Below are 19,071 nucleotides of genomic sequence, written 5' to 3'. Positions count from 1 at the left end.
TATTTAGTTGACTCCGTGGCCGGTGAGAGATCCTTCAGCTCAGTGCTACATTCTCATTCTCTGTGAATATAAAACCCCCAACTTGGACCTGCTGCCGCTATTTGCATGTTGTGTTGTAGCTCTGTTTGGACCAGTCGGAAGCCATGGCCATGCTCCGAGTGTCTTCTTACCGCAAGCTGTTTGAGGATGATAGCTGGAGTCGGAATGGAGGGTTGAGTATGCAGTGTGCAGGGCAGTACCGGGCCTCCGTCAGGTCAGTGTGGGTCTCTGGGTGGAGGGCGACTTCAGAATTTGGGCTGCAGTCACCGAATTTTAAGATATTCAGATGTTTTGGACGGAAGTGTTGATCCACTTCAAAATATGTAGAAGTTAAGATCTTTTTGAGCTGAAACAAATGCCTTTGTGCTCATGGGAATAATCACATCATAGTCTGTTTATTCACCGTGACGGGTGATGCGCTGAAGCATTTAAAGAATGATGCTTGACTGTAGATAAACTTTTTGTTTTTGTTTCCTTCTGAATATGGCAAACGAATGTTTTACTGTATACAGTATTTTATTTTGTGACAGTCATCAACTATCCCTGAAGGTAAATCAAATGATCTTTCAAAATCCAGTCTAGTCTTTGGTACTTTGTGTCGTCCTCTCAGGGGTGCAGCCGTTGACAAGTGTGGCTGTGACTGTGAGTTAGACTTTGTAGCAGCCAAGGAACTCAACAAGGAGGGTCTGACCCGGTTTGTCAAGGACCGCACCTTCATAGCTGCCCTCAATGACCGCCTGGTCAGGCTTATTGAACTGGTGAGGAGAAACTGCGCCCAATGACACATCAGCACTGTATTTTCCCTCTAGTATGTGTCATTCCTTTGTTCTGGGTAAATGAAGCAGAACATCTATAAACTATATGTAGCTGTTTAATCGTTCTGTGTCCTTTTAGGCCCATTGTTTTGAGGAGGAGAATGAGTCTCTTGAATGTCAGATTGTTGAACTAGAGAAGAAGCTGAACAGTCGACAGGCCTCCTCCAGCGTCACCTCCACTGTGGCCGAGCCTGACTACAGTCTGGATGCAGTGGTGGAAAGACTGCGCAGGGAGAGGGTAGGGTGCTGCTGCTGATGGGTGTGTCTGCTCTGCTGCATGTTTGTCTGTGTGTGACATTCCTGAATTGGGTTTTCTCATAGACGCTCGATCGCACTTCTCATTCCATCGCATCAGTTTTACTTCAGTTTGTACTGTAAACAACAGGACTGATCTTTAACCTTGTCAAGATCCATCACTGTCGTCACTGCGTCTCCCTTCAGGATGAGATTCTGTGTGACACCGAGGAGCTGCAGAAGGAGCTTGAACGTCTGATGAATGAATACGAGAAGGCTGCACAGCAGAGGATCCTCCTCCAGCAGGGACGACAAGATGTTGCTGAGGTAACGGTTGTAAATACAATAGCATCCGTACCTGGAAGGCAACTGACAAATTAGTGGAAGTCAAGGCTGTAACCAGGATTTAGAAACATAGATTACACCTACAAAATATATGAAAAGTACTTTAGTATACACAGCATAAGGAAGGAAGGTACTTAAATAATGAAAGCAAACCAGGATCTTCACTTCTAAACAAATTATTTATTACTTTAGTACAGACAAGAAATAAACAATTAACATACAGTTAAAAGAATAACTTCGAGGCTCATTTTTAGGGGAAGTTTGATCATGTTCTTTGTCCAATTTAGTTTGTTTTTATACCTTGTTATTCCAAGAAATCAGCTCTATAAATTAAACTAGCTACAGAGATATGCAAACAAGCAATATTAACTAATTACTAACATCTATAATTGCAGATGTAGTGGCTTATATTTAAGTGAAAAACAGGCTCTTGGGTTTTTCACGTTACACTAAACCCTGTAGCTGTAAATCATAGTTGGGTCTTTTTTGGCCTGGATACACTTTTCAGGTTATCAGTTATCAATTAGTTTGCCATCCAATTATGGATCCCACCAGCGATATGGGCAGTGTTGCAACTGGCCTCGAAAAAGAGAAGACGGTTCGGTTATAGTTATGCTGAATCCTTTATATAGTCATGTTTAGAATAGGTATGTTTAGTTAAAAGAGGCACACCAAAAATGTAGTGCCTTAGTTCCCTGAGATATTCCCTATTGTGGATCAACCTGCAAAAAACACTGGATCCTAAATTTCCTAAAATGCAATCAGTCCTACCCATAGAAATAGAATGAGAGCAGAACTTGTGTTCTTGTACTTTGCTATAAATGATCAGATCTTTGTTGTGATGATGTACCTCGAGCACTAGATGGCAGTGTTGTCAAGCCTCCCCCTGCTCCGCCTCCCCTCTGCCTCCTGGTGAATCAGCTGAAAACTCTGCACAGCTGCTCCTCTGTAGCGCTTACCCAATGGGTGTTGATCACCAGCAGCCACACAGTCTGGGCTGGTGGCCCACTGCAACCTGAGCCACCAACTTTTCCATTTACCCCCCTCCCTCACACATGCCAGAGCCCATCTCCTCCCAGCCAGGCCAGATGCGAGGGAGGCTTTAATTTCTCCCTTACAGATGTAATGCAGGCTGTAATATGGTGCTGTAATGTTCCTGCTGGCTCCGTTCTCTGGTTCTGAATTGGAAGCAGCTGCAGGGCGACAAGACTTTGGTGGGAAATCGACAGGGAGGTAGAGGAAGAGCAGAGATGCAGAGCAGAGGAGTGAACAAAACCCAGCTCAACTCACAGCTAGATGCAGATACTAGATCTATCCTGCCAGTTCTCCTCCTTTTGCAAAACCCACAAATTTCCCCTCATTATACTCTTCTTTTTTCTTTTTTTTTTCTTTTCTTCCCTCATCATGTCTCGCATCGCTAGACCTAGTTGGCTGCAGCAAAGTGCAGGTGCAAGTGAAATGAGCTTACAACATTCACCAGAATTAAAATACAATTACTAATCAATTATAATCAGTCTGTTTCATAAGTTGTGCTGGGAACAAAAAATTGACACAACAAAAGAAAATGTTCTTTACACACTGAGGCAGAACAAGGAGAGAGGTGAAATAAAAACCTTCATTTAGTCAGGCATGTCTGTTAAAACGCCTACCGATTTGCACCTCAGAGGGTCCTCATTAGGGGGAAAATAGTACAAACACTGGCTTTTTAAATATTAATGAAACTTTAAGGCCCTTAAAAGTTTTTTGTTTTTTTTCTATGATCTTCTTACTGTGCTCTATATTGAGCACAGTAAGACGTTTTGATGTTTTCAACACAAACAAACAATATTGTGCCTGAGTTACATCAATTTTGTGACTTTTAATGGGATTTTTTGCATTGTCAAATATTTAAAGTTGCAGTATAGAGAGTCATTGTTATTGTTTTTACAGCCTGCAGCTTTAATATTCTGGTTCACTCTGCATCATTTTCAGCAAAATATCTCTAATAAATCTATCCACTTCACACTACCTGCTTAGCACCAAACAGCTGACTGACACTGTCAGCTAGCTGGTGAGGAGGGTGGAGCATTAAGCTGCTAAAGAGCCAGATATTTTCTTGAGGAGTTGGTGGAGACCAATATAGAGCAGACAGAACACAACTATAGATTAATGCTAATGTTGCTATCCTGGATGCTAAAAATAGGCAACCGTTCCAAAGTGTCTGCTCAATGGACTTGATAAGGTGTTATTATGTCAGTGTTGTGTTTACAGCTTGTTCTGCTAAATAAGACAACGAGTGCTGCTGATGCTAAAGTTGTACCGAATGTGATTCACAACAAGTTGTCCCCAGCGGCTGAACGCAGGCAGCTGCAGGACCAGACTACTTTTACTTACTGCTCTCCATCATGGACCCTGTCACCCTCCCAGCGAGGCTCCGCAACTTCACCACCAAGCTCTCTCTGCATGAGTCCAAATATGAATGCTGGCACCCACAGTAATTGCATCCAACACAAATTAATCTGGTTCTTTAAAAAGAATAGATGAGCTGAGAACCCCTGCCAGCAGATAGATTGGTGGACAGTGCTTTTGCGTCTAGTTAGCCTCCTTCTGATCTTCCTCCTCCTCCTCCTCCTCCTCCCTCTTCCTCTGCATTGCGGTGTCTACTTGCTGTTCAGTGAAACAGGTGGATGTGCTGATGGTTCTGTAAATGGTTGTTTGGGGCTGGAACAAAGCTTTTTTTTTTTCTATTTTTCTCCAACCTGTGGTGTGATTTACTGCACAAATGGCAGTGTTCCTCCTCCAGAAGTGAAGTTGAACTTCCTTACCTGCAGCCATGTTCCCTTTTGATTTGATTTTCTTTGCAGGAAGTCGATGCTGTGACAGCAGAGTGTTTGGCGCTGAGGGAGCAAGTGGCTATCTACGAGGAGCAGCTGGCCAACATGGAGGCCCAGCACACTACGGTGAGCGGGAGAGAGGATATATAGCTGCACTGTGATGAAACAGGAACTGTTTAATAGCCGTGAAAATGACTCAAAATGGAGCATTTAGGTCGGAAAGGAATGATGGAGAAACGCCAAGGCCTGTGGTGACAAACACAGCTGTGATGACCCCACTCACCTTGATGAAGAGCCAAAAACAGCCCTATCAACATTTACATATGGAGAGAGTATTAATACACAAATGATGTAATTGAGTGTATTGTGCAACCAGTTAAAATTAGACCCTTGTTTAAAAAATGTCCAAGTATCCATAATCATAAACAGAGACTCGAGGAAAGGGGAGAAAGACTGCAAGGAAATGACAGAAAAAAAATGTGTGGGTTCTGAGATCATTCAGGCTGAGCTGAACACACAAACACACACAGACACAGAATAGGCTCACTAGTGTGCAGCTTACATCAGTACAGTCTGTATATTGGCTGTTTTGGGCAAATGAACAATCACTCTCTGTCTAAACATCTACATATTTAGTGACGTCTTCTCATGTAACTCTTGACATGAAAAAGCGAACACGCACCCAACGCATAATGTCAAACTATTGCTGTAAGATACGTTTGCAACTATATCCAATTCACATCATTACCTATATCACATCCACACACACCCTGCTCTCTCCACCTTCTTACAATATACTCCACCTCACCAGGAGATGACAGACGCGCCCCAGTATCAGATCTCAAGGCTGTAGGCAGAGAGAGAGAGGGAGAGGGAGAGAGTCAGCTGAAGCAGGACCAACTCCATCACACTGTGTTTTTCTCTGCAGAGCTGGGCCGCCCGGCGTTTAACACACTCCCTCTGGGACACGCTCGATAACTCACAGTCTGGGGAAATGCAGCTGAATACCAAATGAAAACAGAAGTTCCCTTTTGTTTCATTAACTGTTGTTATCATCAGCACTTTCAGATACCCCGTATTCCCCCGACAAATCGGCAGCCATGTCGTTATTTAGGTGGAAGGGGAAAGGATAAAAATGTTGAGGCTGCCACTGCAGCTCTGCAGCAGTTCATTTTTCTCTGTAATGGATGTGGGTTTTCTTTTTACTCAAGGGGCAACATATTTGAAGCTGAAGACAAGTATTAGGTGTTTGACGTGTATCTAAATACACCAAAATGTACTGCATGTGTTTGTATTTGAAGAGGTGGATTGTAACTATGTACATTTATGCAAATACTGTATTTTAGCACTTAATGGAAGTACCACAGTACTTCCATTTCATGCTTCAAATATTGTACTTTTTACTTCACTACATGTATTTAACAGCTTTAGTTACTAGTTACATTACAAATTAAGATTAAAAACGGATGATATGCTAATAAAATGTAATGCATATATCAACAGTATATTAAATAGATCAAATTACTTCTGCCTCAACCAACTCAGACATTAAAATGCTACTTATAATTTATGCATTAGTAATAGTAATCTAATAATACAGTATATATTTGTTTGACACTCACAAGGACCATTTGTCTGCATAACAATTCCTTTTACCTTCAACACATCAAGTTCACTTTACAGATAATGCTTACATACTTTACCTTAAGTAACCTTTTCAAATAATTAACAGTAAAAGTATCAATACCACTCTGTAAAAAAACACTACAAGTAAAAGTCCTGCATTCAAAATATTATTAAATATTATCAGGAAAATGTACTCAAAGTATGTAAAGTAAACGTTTTCATGGCCCTTATTCATTTTTTATAATCAGCATTTTAATAAAGTAGCTAGTTGAGGTGGAGCAAATTTATACCCATTTCAGTCCTATTTTGCAGCTGGATCATTAATATTTTATAAACTGCTTTTTTTGCAAAATCTCAAGTAGAGCTGTCAAATATATGTAGAGGAATAGAAAGTGCAATATTTCCCTCTGAAATCTTGCGGGGTAGAAGTATAAAGTAGCATACAATGGAAATACTCAAGTAAAGTACAGTTACCTAAAAATTCAAGAGTTCATCAGTTGAATAAATGTACTCAGTTACATACTTCACCACTGAGTAAAGGATGTGAATGTTCTTCACCACTGCGTGTTTGTTTGAGCAGGCAGTGGAGAGTCTGCTGCAGCCAGCTGACGGGACTACAGGAGCGATGGCAGCTATTACATTTGGCAGCCCTGACATCACTCCGGCCCTGGATGTGAAGGAGTACTACTGCCAGCTAGCCGAGAGCCTTCAGGTACAACACACTGTAACGTAAAACACACAAACATGTCATGAAGTGAAAGACTTTCTGTGCCAAATACTTTACAGTAGCATGTCTCTATACCACAGTAGATTCACAACAAGGCTTTAGTTCTCATTGAGAGACACTAAATTACACATGAATGGACTCAAACCTCAAACTCACCAGAGGTGGAAACCCACTAAGTACAGGTACTGAAGTACTGTACTTAAGGACATTTTAAAAGTACTACTCCACTACTTCAGAGGGAAGAATGTTAGTAATATGTTATTTTACAGCTATAGATACTTGTTACTTTTCAGATTAAGATTAAATAAAAAAAAAAAAAGATGAATTTGTAAAATACACTGAACGATTAAACCAGTGTTTCCAAACCTTTGTTACTTCTGACCGCTAACGGTCTATAGTCAGATCTCCATCCATATGTAGCTCAAATTTATAGCAACATTTTTCCACGAAATCAGCAGAAAATTACAGTGTTTCCAAGTTAGTTAGTTTTTTAAATGTGCAAAATTGAAAATACACATTTTAAACTGATGGATGGGAACTCACTTTATGAATTGTTGGAAGAGAGAAAACCCTCTTACCTCCTCCAATGTAGCATAACTGTTGATGATTCAATATTTCACAAAATGACCAAAAACTTTATATTGAATGTGTTGCGGAACTTCGTTTTTACTTCTTTTCTCTACCATTAATTATCTCACAACCCCTCAGATTTATCTTTTGACCCTTTGGAGGGGGCTGACCCCTAAGTCTGTCAACCACAGGACTAAACTACTTAACTGTATGTGAAGAAACGCCAGCTAAACCTTTACCGTCTACAACAGTAATATGGCACTTTCACATTCATGCATCAGTTTTCATAACCTCTTATAAGATAGTATGTATATCAGTGACAGGGGACATGTTTCTGCAGAACAAGTACTTTTAAATTTGATATTTAAAGTGCATTTTGTTTGTAATATTTATGTAGTTTTACTTCAATAGGATTTTGAACTTTTACTTGTTTTTACTTTTACTGTTACATTGATACTTTCATTTGAGTAAAAGGATCTGAGTACTTCCTCCTCCACTGGCTGCCGTCCTCATCCTCCTATTGACTACTGGTCTCTTCTTCCTCCCTCATGTCCAGAATGTAAATCTCAACTTTCACAAATCACACAACGATACTCCCATTTGTTTTCTTTCCCTCTTAACACAACACGAGGGAAGAACTTGAGAATCAGAGGTGCACGACTGGACCCGAACAGAATGCCTTTGTCTACCTATATGTGTATGTGTGTGTGTGTAGTGCAAGCAAAGGCGTGCTGCATTGGGGTCAGACTATAGCTCCGGTGGGTCTGACCCCCTCTGGGTCGAGGATGTCTGCCCGGTTCAGAGGTCATGGCTGTAATCAGACTGCTGGCCGCCTTCCCAGGCTCCCCAGCAGTACTGGAGTGGACGCTTCTGTGTGTGTGTTTGTGTGTGAAAGTCCTTAATTTAGAAGCATGGCTGAAGGGTATCAGGTGTATTTTTATATTTGTAAGTCTGTCTAGATGTGTAGGTGTACTTTTTGTTCCCCTAAACCCTGTCTATTCCCTCTCTCTCCCTCCCACTCAGTTTCTTCTCTCTCCAGCTGGACACCGTCCTGTCTGTGCCTGCCCTCAATTACGAGACGCAATTGTCTCAATGCTAAAAATGATTGCTATTGGGTTTGAACAGTAATGGTGATTGCTGGCTGACTCCCACACACCTGTGCACACTCATGTTGCTCGTTTCTGCTGCATTTTGTTCCATCTAATCAGAAGTGTGGTGGACACGAGGAGAGGTTCACCCATCAGTCGACATGAGAGGCTCTGATTGCTCTTTGCTGCCCCTGTCAGAGTGCACTTAACTGCCCTAAAGAAAGCACCATCCTCCATGGTCCTGTGCATTTTGCAGACTCAAACTGAAAGGTCATAACTTTCCTGTCTTTGCAGTACGAGTGTGGTGCAGCCTCCTCTGCTGTGAGTCTCCGTGGTGATGGAAAACAACTGGAAGAGGGAGGAGCTGGACGGTCAACAGTCAAAGACGTGTCAAAGATAAAGGACACCAATGAGCTGAAGATGCTGGTGAGTGGACTCAATGCTGCCCACTCACTTTTTTCATCACTTCTTTTAGTTAACTCAAATCACACAAAATAGTGCTCTATATTTAGGCTTATATGAGATTTGGATTTATTTGCCAAAGTTTTCTAGATGAGACATTTCTGCGGCGTGCACCTCACAAATCTCAACCACATGTTGTGGAAACATTTGCACTTAGCCAGCTGATACTGAATACTCTTACTGACTTCCTTGCAGAGAGTTAGATAAGAATGTTGATCCCACTCTCATGTCTGTACACCAGATATGAAGCTACAGCAAGCAGCTGATTAGCTCATCAGGAAGATTGGGAACGGTTAAACTGCTAGCATAGCTCCGTCCAAAGTAACAAAATCATCTCCAAAGATCACTAAATAACAAATGATATGTCATTAGTCTAATCTGTACCAAAAAAATCTAAGTTTACAAACGACCAGTTCTAAATTTACAAGGGGTTATGTGCCGGACTTTGTCTTGGGTGTTGCAGTCACTTTCTGAAGTTAAGTTGTTACCGTGAGGTTGCCATGTTAGCAGTTTTTATGCTAAACTGGGTAAACCGGCTGCGATTCATATTTACCACACAGACATGAGAGTGGTATCAATTTTCTTCTCTAACTCTGAGTAAGAATAAGCATATTTCCCAAGACCATTAAACTGTTGCTTTAAGAAATGATTGTGTTCTAAGATTATCCAAAGTAATGGGGACAATGTAGTTTTAAGTATAAATCTCCGGAACTGATACTTATAAACCTCTTCAAATAAAAACAAAACTGTCTGCATGCTGGTTAACTCTTCTGCCAAGTAAGGCATCCAAAAATATATATTTTGGGGGGATTAACTGACCCTTTAAGTCTCACATTTACACATCATTTAAATCCTTCAGTTACTTCCTTCTGATTCATATTTTCCCATAACACATTTCCCACCTCTTCACTCACAAAAGTGGAGTCTTACAACCCTCAACTCGCTCTGCCTCGGACATCAGCTCCTAAATCAGTCATAATGGTGAAAATGAATGGTTTCCCACAGCAGGCGTAGGGAGTAGAGAGCAGCTGAGTGACAGCACAGCAACAGTGTGGGAGATCCTGCTGACCAGAGTGTTTACTCTGCGGACACTTTTCAGCAGGAGATGTGAAGGGCTCGGCTTCAGCTCAGACAGGATTTATTGCCCTCCATGTCCTCAGTTATTAAGTACAGTCTTTCAGAGCGCCTGCAGCGTCATAAACGTCTTAAAACTTGACACACACACACACACACACACACACACACACTGACTCTGCAAATGGAGGAGAGAAAATAAACTTTCATCGGAAATTTCTCATCCAACCAGCATAAAAAAAATGAAAGCAAGGGAGCTTTGAATGAAATAACAAAGTGAGGCATCAATAAAGAGACGGAACAGGAGTGAAATCAGCAGGTGACTCCAGAAACTCCCTCCTCTTCCTTCACATTAGCCTCCATAACATCCATCAGTGGTCCGACCACAGCTGACACCTGACCACATCTGTAACAAACATGGTGGTTTGGTTCTCATTACTGTGGCAGCAGCTCTACCTCCAGCTCTTTAAATAAACAGTCAGCCTCTGTAACCACAGCAGAACCCTCCCGACATCATCTACTTTTTCTCTAATATGCAGCACAGTTCTCAGTTCTGCTCAATCCAGCCTGACGGATGAACAGCACGGCCTGATCTGCTCTGTTTCCTCTCTCGCCTGTGATGGATGCCTCGGGTCTGGTTTCTCACTGAGACACAACATGGCCAAACAAACAGATTGCAGCGAAATCAGCCCTGACGCAAAAATGTATATAATAGAGCAGGCACTGATGGGGTCGTACGCCACTACTCTCTTACGCATACGGCCCAGACCTCACTTATCATGCCAGGGAGAACGGCGGAGTGTGGGAGTAAGTCACTCGGCCATGTTTGGGAGTCGTCATCAGGTCTTCTTCTGCTCACATGATCTCGCTGAAAGACGGGCGCGACCGCATGGATCCCCATCTGGCTGTGACAGCTAATTGTTGAACTTCTGTGATTGCTGTAATTACTCACGGCAGGACACCACAGCTTCAGACACTGAGAGTTGCTTTAGTTTGTTGTAGAAGTAAAGGAACTGGTTTAATCGGTGGTGGTTGGTTTGATTGGCATACGTAAAGGACCAGAGTTTAGGACATATACATAGTATTCTTACTATGTTTTCATTAGTGTATAATTACCTGAATCTAATAATCGTTTACATTAGCTTAGAATAAACCCTTCATATCTACAAGTGGAGCAGGTCCTCTCCCACGGAGTCAGCCATGTTGCACCAACATGTTTCTAAACTAGACCAGAACCGACAAACCAAACACTGGCTCTAGAGAGGGCTTTTGGGGTATTTTTTCTGAAGGCAACCATAGGTTCTCCAACAGTCTTGGGTCAGGAGGGATGAGCAAAGGGGATTCAGTTAGTTGCAATTTGCAGCCTCACCACTAGATGACACAAAATCCCACACCCCATACTGGTTCGGTACAGCTCAATTTCTATCCATTTTTAATGTGATTATTTGTGGTAATTATTCCATCTCTCTTTTGGCTTATTGTTTTGGGTTTTACGACCTACGCACTCTGCCTTCATCATTCCCGTTTCCAGCTACTGTCAAGACCTGGAATCTACAAGAACTTTAAACTAAATTCTAACGTCAACATGCTCACATGACAAATTTAACGGGCTGATTTCAAGGAGGAATGTTTACTAGTTTGGTAGGTATTTGGTCATAAATCAAAGCATATGTTGATTCTTACTTTGACAGCACTAGAGTCAGGGGTACACCAAAGTAATTTTAGTTTAGTTTAAACTTAATGTGCCAAATTTAATGGCATTCATCCAATATTTATTGAGATATATCACCTTTAAACCACAAATGTCAACCTTAGCACTGGATCAAAGTCAGTAGGATACGTCGTCTGGGGAAAAAAAGAAATTCTGCCCAAAATGTCATGGCAATTCATTCAATAGTTGATGAGATGTTACAGTCCAAAACAAAGTGATGGACTGAATGACTGATGGACATGGTATCAAAAGAGTCACACTGCTAGCTTGTTTAAAAAGCTCTAATAAAATGAATGCCTGCTCAGCATCAAATGGCAGACAGAGTTAGCGGCTACTTGGTGAAAAAAGTCAAATATCTAGCAGCAAAAAATTCAGATGTGATTTGTGGCGAGACAAGCTGAGGAAGAGTAAATATGGGATTTGCTTGCTGCTAGGTGGCCGGAAACACAACAGTGGCCATGAAGGGAACATCATCACATTATTACAAACAAGATACCTTAAGTTCATCATTGCTTGGGGTATATTTGAATGGATAACCTCTGCTGTATTTCGTCTGTGTTTCTGTAGATTTCAGAGCTACAAAAGGAGCTTGCTGAGCTTGAGCAGTGTAACGAGGAGCTGGAGGACGAGGTTGAGATGAAGACGGCTGCATACATGGACGAGATTGCTGAGTTGGAGGTCTGAGAGTGAACTGATTAACGATTAATCATAGGCTTTAAAGGACCAGTGGTTTGGTCCTTTTAATCCCACCCTCTAATCCCACAATGTGTGTGTGTGTGTGTGTGTGTGTGTGTGTGTGTGTGTGTGTGTGTGTGTGTGTGTGTGTGTGTGTGTGTGTGTGTGTGTGTGTGTGTGTGTGTGTGTGTGTGTGTGTGTGTGTGTGTGTGTGTGTGTGTGTGTGACTACAGTGTACTCAGTGTACTATAGATGAAATGCGGCACCAAGAGGCCGACTTCCAAGAGCAGATGAAGGAGCAGTGTGAAGACTACAAGGAGCTGCTCAGTGAGAAGATGGCCAGAGACATGGAAATAACTGCCTACAGGTCAGACAGTAATACATCTGATCAATAAGGTTTTTTTTATGTATGCAAAACTACTCTGAATAATAATAATAATGATGATCTGGGCTTCACAAATCAAGACAACACTGAGGGTCAGGATAGCTTGCAAACATAAAAACTTACTTGGAACTGACTGAACAGAATTTTTGTTTAAAGGATCCCTGTTAGCATCTAGTAATGCAGTTGCTAGTCATCATTAATACACCTGCATAATATGAAAGACCAATCTGAACATTAACTATCACAGGAGATTTTATTACAGTCGCCAAATAAATTATCAGTATTTCTTCCATCGTCTTATATTTAACATTTCTATCTGCAGTATCACTTTTGGCCACATGAGGGAGTCTGAATGTGGCCAAGCGAATCTAGTATGAAAAGCTAGCGTTTGTTTTTCTGTTTGTTTTACTGATGAGAGGGAAAAAACAAGAGCCTGTTAACTCGGCCTAAATGTATATAGTTTGACTGATGAGAGGAAATGAAAAGAATATGATAGCCTGGTGACTCAGCTTCAATTAATTTATTTGGTCTCAGTTATCAAAGTATTCAACACGTTAAATGTTTTCAATGACACATGCATTAAAGTTGTGATTTGGTAGCAGTTTTCAGTCTTAATAAGATATAATTGATCTTTTCACCTAGGGTTGACTTACAGCAATAATTACATTTAACTTTTAATTTAAATAGGTTATAACAGCCATAATATTAGTGCTGATGCAATTCTCTGAGCTGTCATGTATCTATCTATCTATCTATATTTCGCTCTTATTCCCCTTTAAGAAATAGCTGCAGGTCGTTATTTCTAAATGAGACACTTCAATTTGCTGTATGGCGTAAGGCACCGTAAAATTATACCAGAGAAGATAAGGTGACTTTAAAACAGTGAGGTCCAACTGTCAGCGGTCTTTCAGTCAACAGGACAACTGTGAACCAGCACTCTGGGTCAGAGATGGACCGCCGTGTCTGCTGGCGAACATGGCGGTGTTCGTTCCAACAAAAACACTGCACCAGGTGGTTTCACTGATTAGTTCTCCCGTTAAAGGTGTCATAAAGTCAACTGCTAAAGTTTCTGATTGCAATTAAAATCCGAAGCGGCTGAGCCTTCCCTGACATGCATTGTAGATCCCCGTCACTGCGGTAGGGGGTCAAATGAAAACAGACGTCCCCTGCGGTGCCACGCATTATTTAAACCTGTCGAGGAGAATGAACTGTGAGGGGCAGAGCACACAATAACCCTTGGATGATTTCATTAGATTTAAATTAACTTGATAGTCTGTTTGACATTCGTTACATGCTGTATGAGGAAATAGTGAATCATTCAAGAAAACACTTGGAAATTATGTTTTTTCAACAAGAAGTGTAACCTTGAATATTGCAAAGGAGTATTTCCACAAGATCCTGTGTTTAAGTCCAATATTGTCAAAGCATCTCATACAACTTCACCTGGACATCCACCGTGTCCGTTTTAAGATATTATTGCAAACAAAGAGATGACATCACAGGACATCTGGGGACACAGGAAACGGCTCCTGAATATGATGCAGTTTCCTGTACGTGACCTTGAAGACGTTTCATGAAATTCCCTCATTCCACTGAGGTTGTTTAATCATGTGCCATCCTGGTATGCGGACTGACGCACTTTAACCACCACCTCATCCTGCTGCTACAGACTTCCTCCTGGTCCCTCCATCGCCGACCCGACTGCATCTGACCCCCAGGGGGCCCTGCTGCAGACCTGAGCTCAGAACCTCACAGTGCCTCATTAGAATGGGCAAAGAGGGCCTCACATTACAGCGCTGTGTGCTGGGCCACAGCCAGCTCTCCTCCACGCCAGCCTGTTAATGTCAGCCGTCTCTTCACAGAAATTTCCAAATTCGCCACAGTTTTAATTCTCTCTCGTTACCCAACAGAGAGTCTCAAAGACATTTAAGGCACAAGAAAGGCACACAGTAAACAACAATTTTTTTCTTAAATTTACTGGATGTTTTGTCATCCGTGATTAAAACCATGAATAAGAAATGAAAATGGCGGTTGTTTATTCTCTCCGTGCTGTGGCAAACTGTCTGCACAACAGACCCTAATGACCCCGGGCTGCCATTACCGGGTGGATTATCGCCTGTGAAAGCATCTCAGAGCATTTGAGGCAGATGCTCACTGCTTTTGCTCACTGTTAATGTGAACCATATTACACTGTAATTCATTCTGCTGTTCATTGTGGTTCGCTCACTCTGCTGAATGACTCAGCAACAAGAGGCTCAACCAGGGACAATATCCTTTTTAGTTAAGTGCAGTGGATGACTGTACTGCAGGTCCTACAGCTGCTTTAATTCACATCTTTATATTAACAATGAATTGAATGACTCCCCTCAGCACTAATGAGCTAAAAAGCATCTTTCAGTTCATTGTTTTGGTTTTTTGGCTCGCAACTTTACTGCTGTGGTTCTCATCTCTCTCATCACCAGCGTTTCCAGATGCAGCAGCCAGCTGTTTTCAGTGAATGGCTTCTAAAACCCGCTATATGTTACATTCCCAGCATCAAACAGCAGACAGACACAGTTAGAGACTAGCTTGTGAACACAGTGAAGCATTTAGCAGCTGAAGAGACAGAAACTTTCTCAAGAGTTGGTGGAGACCAAAAACAGAGTTAAAAAAAAGATTGAATATTGGATTTACATTCATCAGGTAGACACAAACATGACATCAAATGAATGATAAAGTTGCTCCATGTCTGCAGGATTCGTAAATAACCAACTGTTTGCTAACTAGAACATCATATCAACTTTATAAGATGTTGACTTGTCAATGTTGTGTTTACAGCTTGTTATTGGGTTAAAAAATATCAGTTATTGCAAGTTTAGATATAAATATGAAACATCAATTTACTAATATATCATGAAATACGTATTTATGATAATGTCAACTACGTTTTGGAAGTGTGCTGGATTGGAGCATTATTCGCGTTGACCAAACGGTATCATTGCGAGGTCAATTAAGTGGTTGTTCTGAAACTTTCGATCAAACCACATGGTCTTCATCAGCAAATGGAGTTTGCCAATTCTCATGTTTATTTTTTCTAAACGTTTTAAGGACGATCTTTCTTAAAAGTTGATTTTAAAGTTCATTGTTGTTGGAAGCAGCACTTGACTAAACAATCTCCCCTCAAGTTCCATGTTCAAGGTTTATGATCGTAGGCTCAAGAATAGCTACTAAATGGACTAGAGATGAATTGCTCAGCACTGTTGACGCTATTTGCCACTTTTGTGCTTTTAGAACCTTTTGCTGTTAGCCACCGGCTCATTAGCCGCCGTGTTGAGAGCCGAGTGGAGCCAATAGATATGCTCTTAAATCCTGTGTAGAGAAACTTTAGGGTGAGAAACTTTTGTCAAGTGCTCTTTCCAAAGCCAAGAAGAAAGTTGAAGCTCAATAAATTGCAACTTAATGTCTACCTGTACTTTATATGTTTATGTGTGTTCTCTGGTTCATTCATTTCAGGAGTCTGGTGGAGGAAGAGGAGGAGAGGCTGTGCAACCTGTGACTTAAGGGCTGGAGAGTCAGTCTGGTAGGCGGGATGCTCCCCCTCACATGGATTAGAAAACCAAAGAGAAACAAGGAAAAGCACACCTAAACCAGCACTAGGATGAAGCTTAAGGTACCAATGCAGCAATTTAAGCAGAACTTATCATGACAGATTAATGCCGTCTGGAGGTCTAAGCCGGGCCATTGATAACAGGTCGCTGGCAGATGACCCCGAGACTCCCAAGAAAGATGGAGCTGTCTGAAAGAGGTGGGAGGATGGGGGCTGTGCGATGAGTGTGTATCCATTCAGTGTCTGGCAGGGATATTTCCTTAAGTGGGTTTTATCTTTACCCGCTCACTGATACGATTCTTAAATGGTTTGTTCCCTCTTTGTTGAAAGATTCCACACACACAGAAACACAGATGCAGACACACGCACAAGTTAAACTGTGCAGCTCCGTGAAGTCATTCCCCCTTTGATACCACCTCATCCATCACTCAAACTCCGTCTGATTACCTGCTCTTAACCTTTGACCCCTTCCCCGTTAACAAACATATTGACAGCTCTCCTTTTGGTTACTTAAAAAGCATCCAACCTTACCTTTGCTTTTACAGTCATGCATTCATGTTTTGTTTTTATATATAGCTGACAGTCAGATGTGCAGTCCACTGTTTGCTTTTCAAATGGTTCATGAAGTTGTTTTTTCTGCGGCTCTTACAAAATGAGCACCTGGATGTTTCTACAAGAAACGCCTGTGTGATTCATTATTGCTTCTTTTGAAAAGCAATGTCCCAATTTACTGTTACTGAAATAAGCATTTGGTAATACATTTCTCTGTAATCTTTTCCTTATTTTCAACATGACTTTCTAAATGTCTGTGATAAATCATTTGTGGTTCCCGCTTCTGCACAAGCATCATTATGTGTTTTAGATTTAAATTAAATAAAACTAGTGGCATAAGATATCACCTCATGCTGTGTGATTTCTTTTGTGAAAATCTGTTTCATGAGAACTGCTTGTGAGTACTTCAGACGTTCCCCCCGCAAACTAAAAGTACGCAGAGAGAACAGAGTGATTAATGTTCAGTGATCCTTCTTTCATTCATCTTCATGTTCAACGAGAGATTTGTACATTCCCAGCTATTAACCATCTCAAAGGCTTGTTAGCTCTGCCATAAAGATGAAAAATGCTGCTAATAACGGATCAGATAAGATTAGCCACGCTCTGTGAACTGGCGGTGATGAGGAGTTAGTCTCTGTAATAATTGAGTTCAGTGTCTGGAGAAAGGGCTGGGAATGGGAGGATACGGTGACTTGTTTAATTGTCCCGACGTGAAACATGGCCGGCTCAGGAGGAAGCTGCTGTGTCTGTTTTTCTCAGGGCTGCAGAGCTCAATCAAGACCTCAGAGGAGAGGAGGTGGGAAGACGTCGTATTCCCTCAGTGCTCTCCTCTATATCTCTCAAATAAAAAGCCGACGAACCGTCCAGCATTTCTGATCTCAGGGGACTGCTCTGTCTCTGCCTCGCGGTAAATCTGAGAATATCTCAGGAAACTGTCTTCCTCCTTAGAGTTGTGTTTTCCCTTCTTTATCTTCTCTGCCTCTTGAGGAAAAGATGATTGACTGTATGGAAATCCAGGAAACGGGCTGGACCAGAATAATAACATCTAGTCTTCATATCCTGCTCTCGTAAATGTGTTTCCATGCAGGAAAACTGATTTTTGCACACCTGCAATCAGACAGCTGTGCAAAAGAATAAATGTATAGTCCGAGTAGCAAAAGTCAACCCCTGCACAGATTAGGAACCATTCTGAGTGACCAAGCACTCAAATATCCCCAAAAATCTAATCAGGGTTGTGTCATCAAACCTAAACATGGACAAAATATGATCAACCACATTTATATCCTAAAACAACCAAAGACATTTTGTGCCTGGAAAACCAGTTAATCCTCACACCACATAAATAATATAGCAGCATAAATATACAAGAATACCTTTAAGAGCAACACTAGAAGGCTTTGTGAGGCTGTTAAGGGAACAGCACTTGTGCTCAATGCTAAAGTCAGCATGCTAACATGCTCGCAATACCAATTTTTAAAAATACTGATGTTTAGCAAGTGTTGTGTTTACCATGTTCACTACCTTAGTTTAGCGCTTTAGCATGCTTACGTTTGCTAATTAGAACTAAACACATGATACAGCAAAGGGAAATATCATTACTTTTTCATTTAAACCACTGTATTGTAGTCATTTAAATTGTGATCTGTTATTACAATTAATAATAACTTGAATGGAACATGAGGGTCTGAACCATTCTTTTAATTGTTTAGACATTTCACCATAAATATCAGCCCTTAGATGGTGATAGAAAAGTCAAGGGAATCAGGATTCATCCTCTGGGGATCATGAATGTCTGCACCAAATTTCATGACGATCAGTCCAATACTTAAGATATTTCAGTCTGAACCAAAGTGATGGACTCACTGACATCCCTGCTGCCAAAAATACAAAGCATCAATATTGCTGTGAAAAACCTACTACAGCCAAAGAGAACCTGAATTCTCATAATGACAATTAATAGTTCAATAAACTAGTGGGTGTCTACAACACATTACGAAATGCTCTTTGAGTAAAATGGAGTAAATGGCATGACCCTTAAAAAACCCTCAATAATAGTTATATACAAATACTTTCATCTTGTGAGACAAATCCACAAACCAATGTGTTTCTACAAAAGCAAAAACTTTTAAAAGACTCATGTTTATATTTGAAAATGTGTTAATTCCAGCATCTTCTTTACTAACACAATTAAGTATTTCAAACACAGTGATATTTGTGAGTGTGGTGACCTCTGCTCTCCTCTGTATTCCTTTGCCCCCATCACACATCCTTGACAACTGAGAAAAATGCGCATTAACCCCTGAAAGCTGGTCTGTGACACCGAGCGGCCCGGGGCAGGACTGTGGCATCTCTGCTCCTTGAAGCCCGAC

The 19,071-nt window shown here is 41.3% G+C and overlaps 1 protein-coding gene across 1 annotated transcript; it reads left to right on the top strand.

The window, feature by feature from the left end:
* The first annotated feature begins 143 nt into the window (after positions 1-143).
* vimr2 (vimentin-related 2) lies at positions 144-16,189 on the top strand. Its single transcript, XM_054597550.1, has 10 exons — positions 144-253; positions 650-797; positions 934-1,092; positions 1,296-1,415; positions 4,277-4,372; positions 6,453-6,584; positions 8,552-8,683; positions 12,072-12,182; positions 12,422-12,546; positions 16,057-16,189. The coding sequence occupies exons 1-10, from the start codon at positions 144-146 to the stop codon at positions 16,097-16,099; spliced, it is 1,176 nt and encodes a 391-aa protein (XP_054453525.1). The 3' UTR covers positions 16,100-16,189.
* Positions 16,190-19,071: the final 2,882 nt, after the last annotated feature.

Source organism: Anoplopoma fimbria, chromosome 4, assembly GCF_027596085.1.
Source record: "Anoplopoma fimbria isolate UVic2021 breed Golden Eagle Sablefish chromosome 4, Afim_UVic_2022, whole genome shotgun sequence".
Classification (NCBI taxonomy): domain Eukaryota; kingdom Metazoa; phylum Chordata; class Actinopteri; order Perciformes; family Anoplopomatidae; genus Anoplopoma; species Anoplopoma fimbria.
Note: the sequence above shows the minus strand (reverse complement) of the source record. Positions and strands in the feature narration are given on the sequence as shown.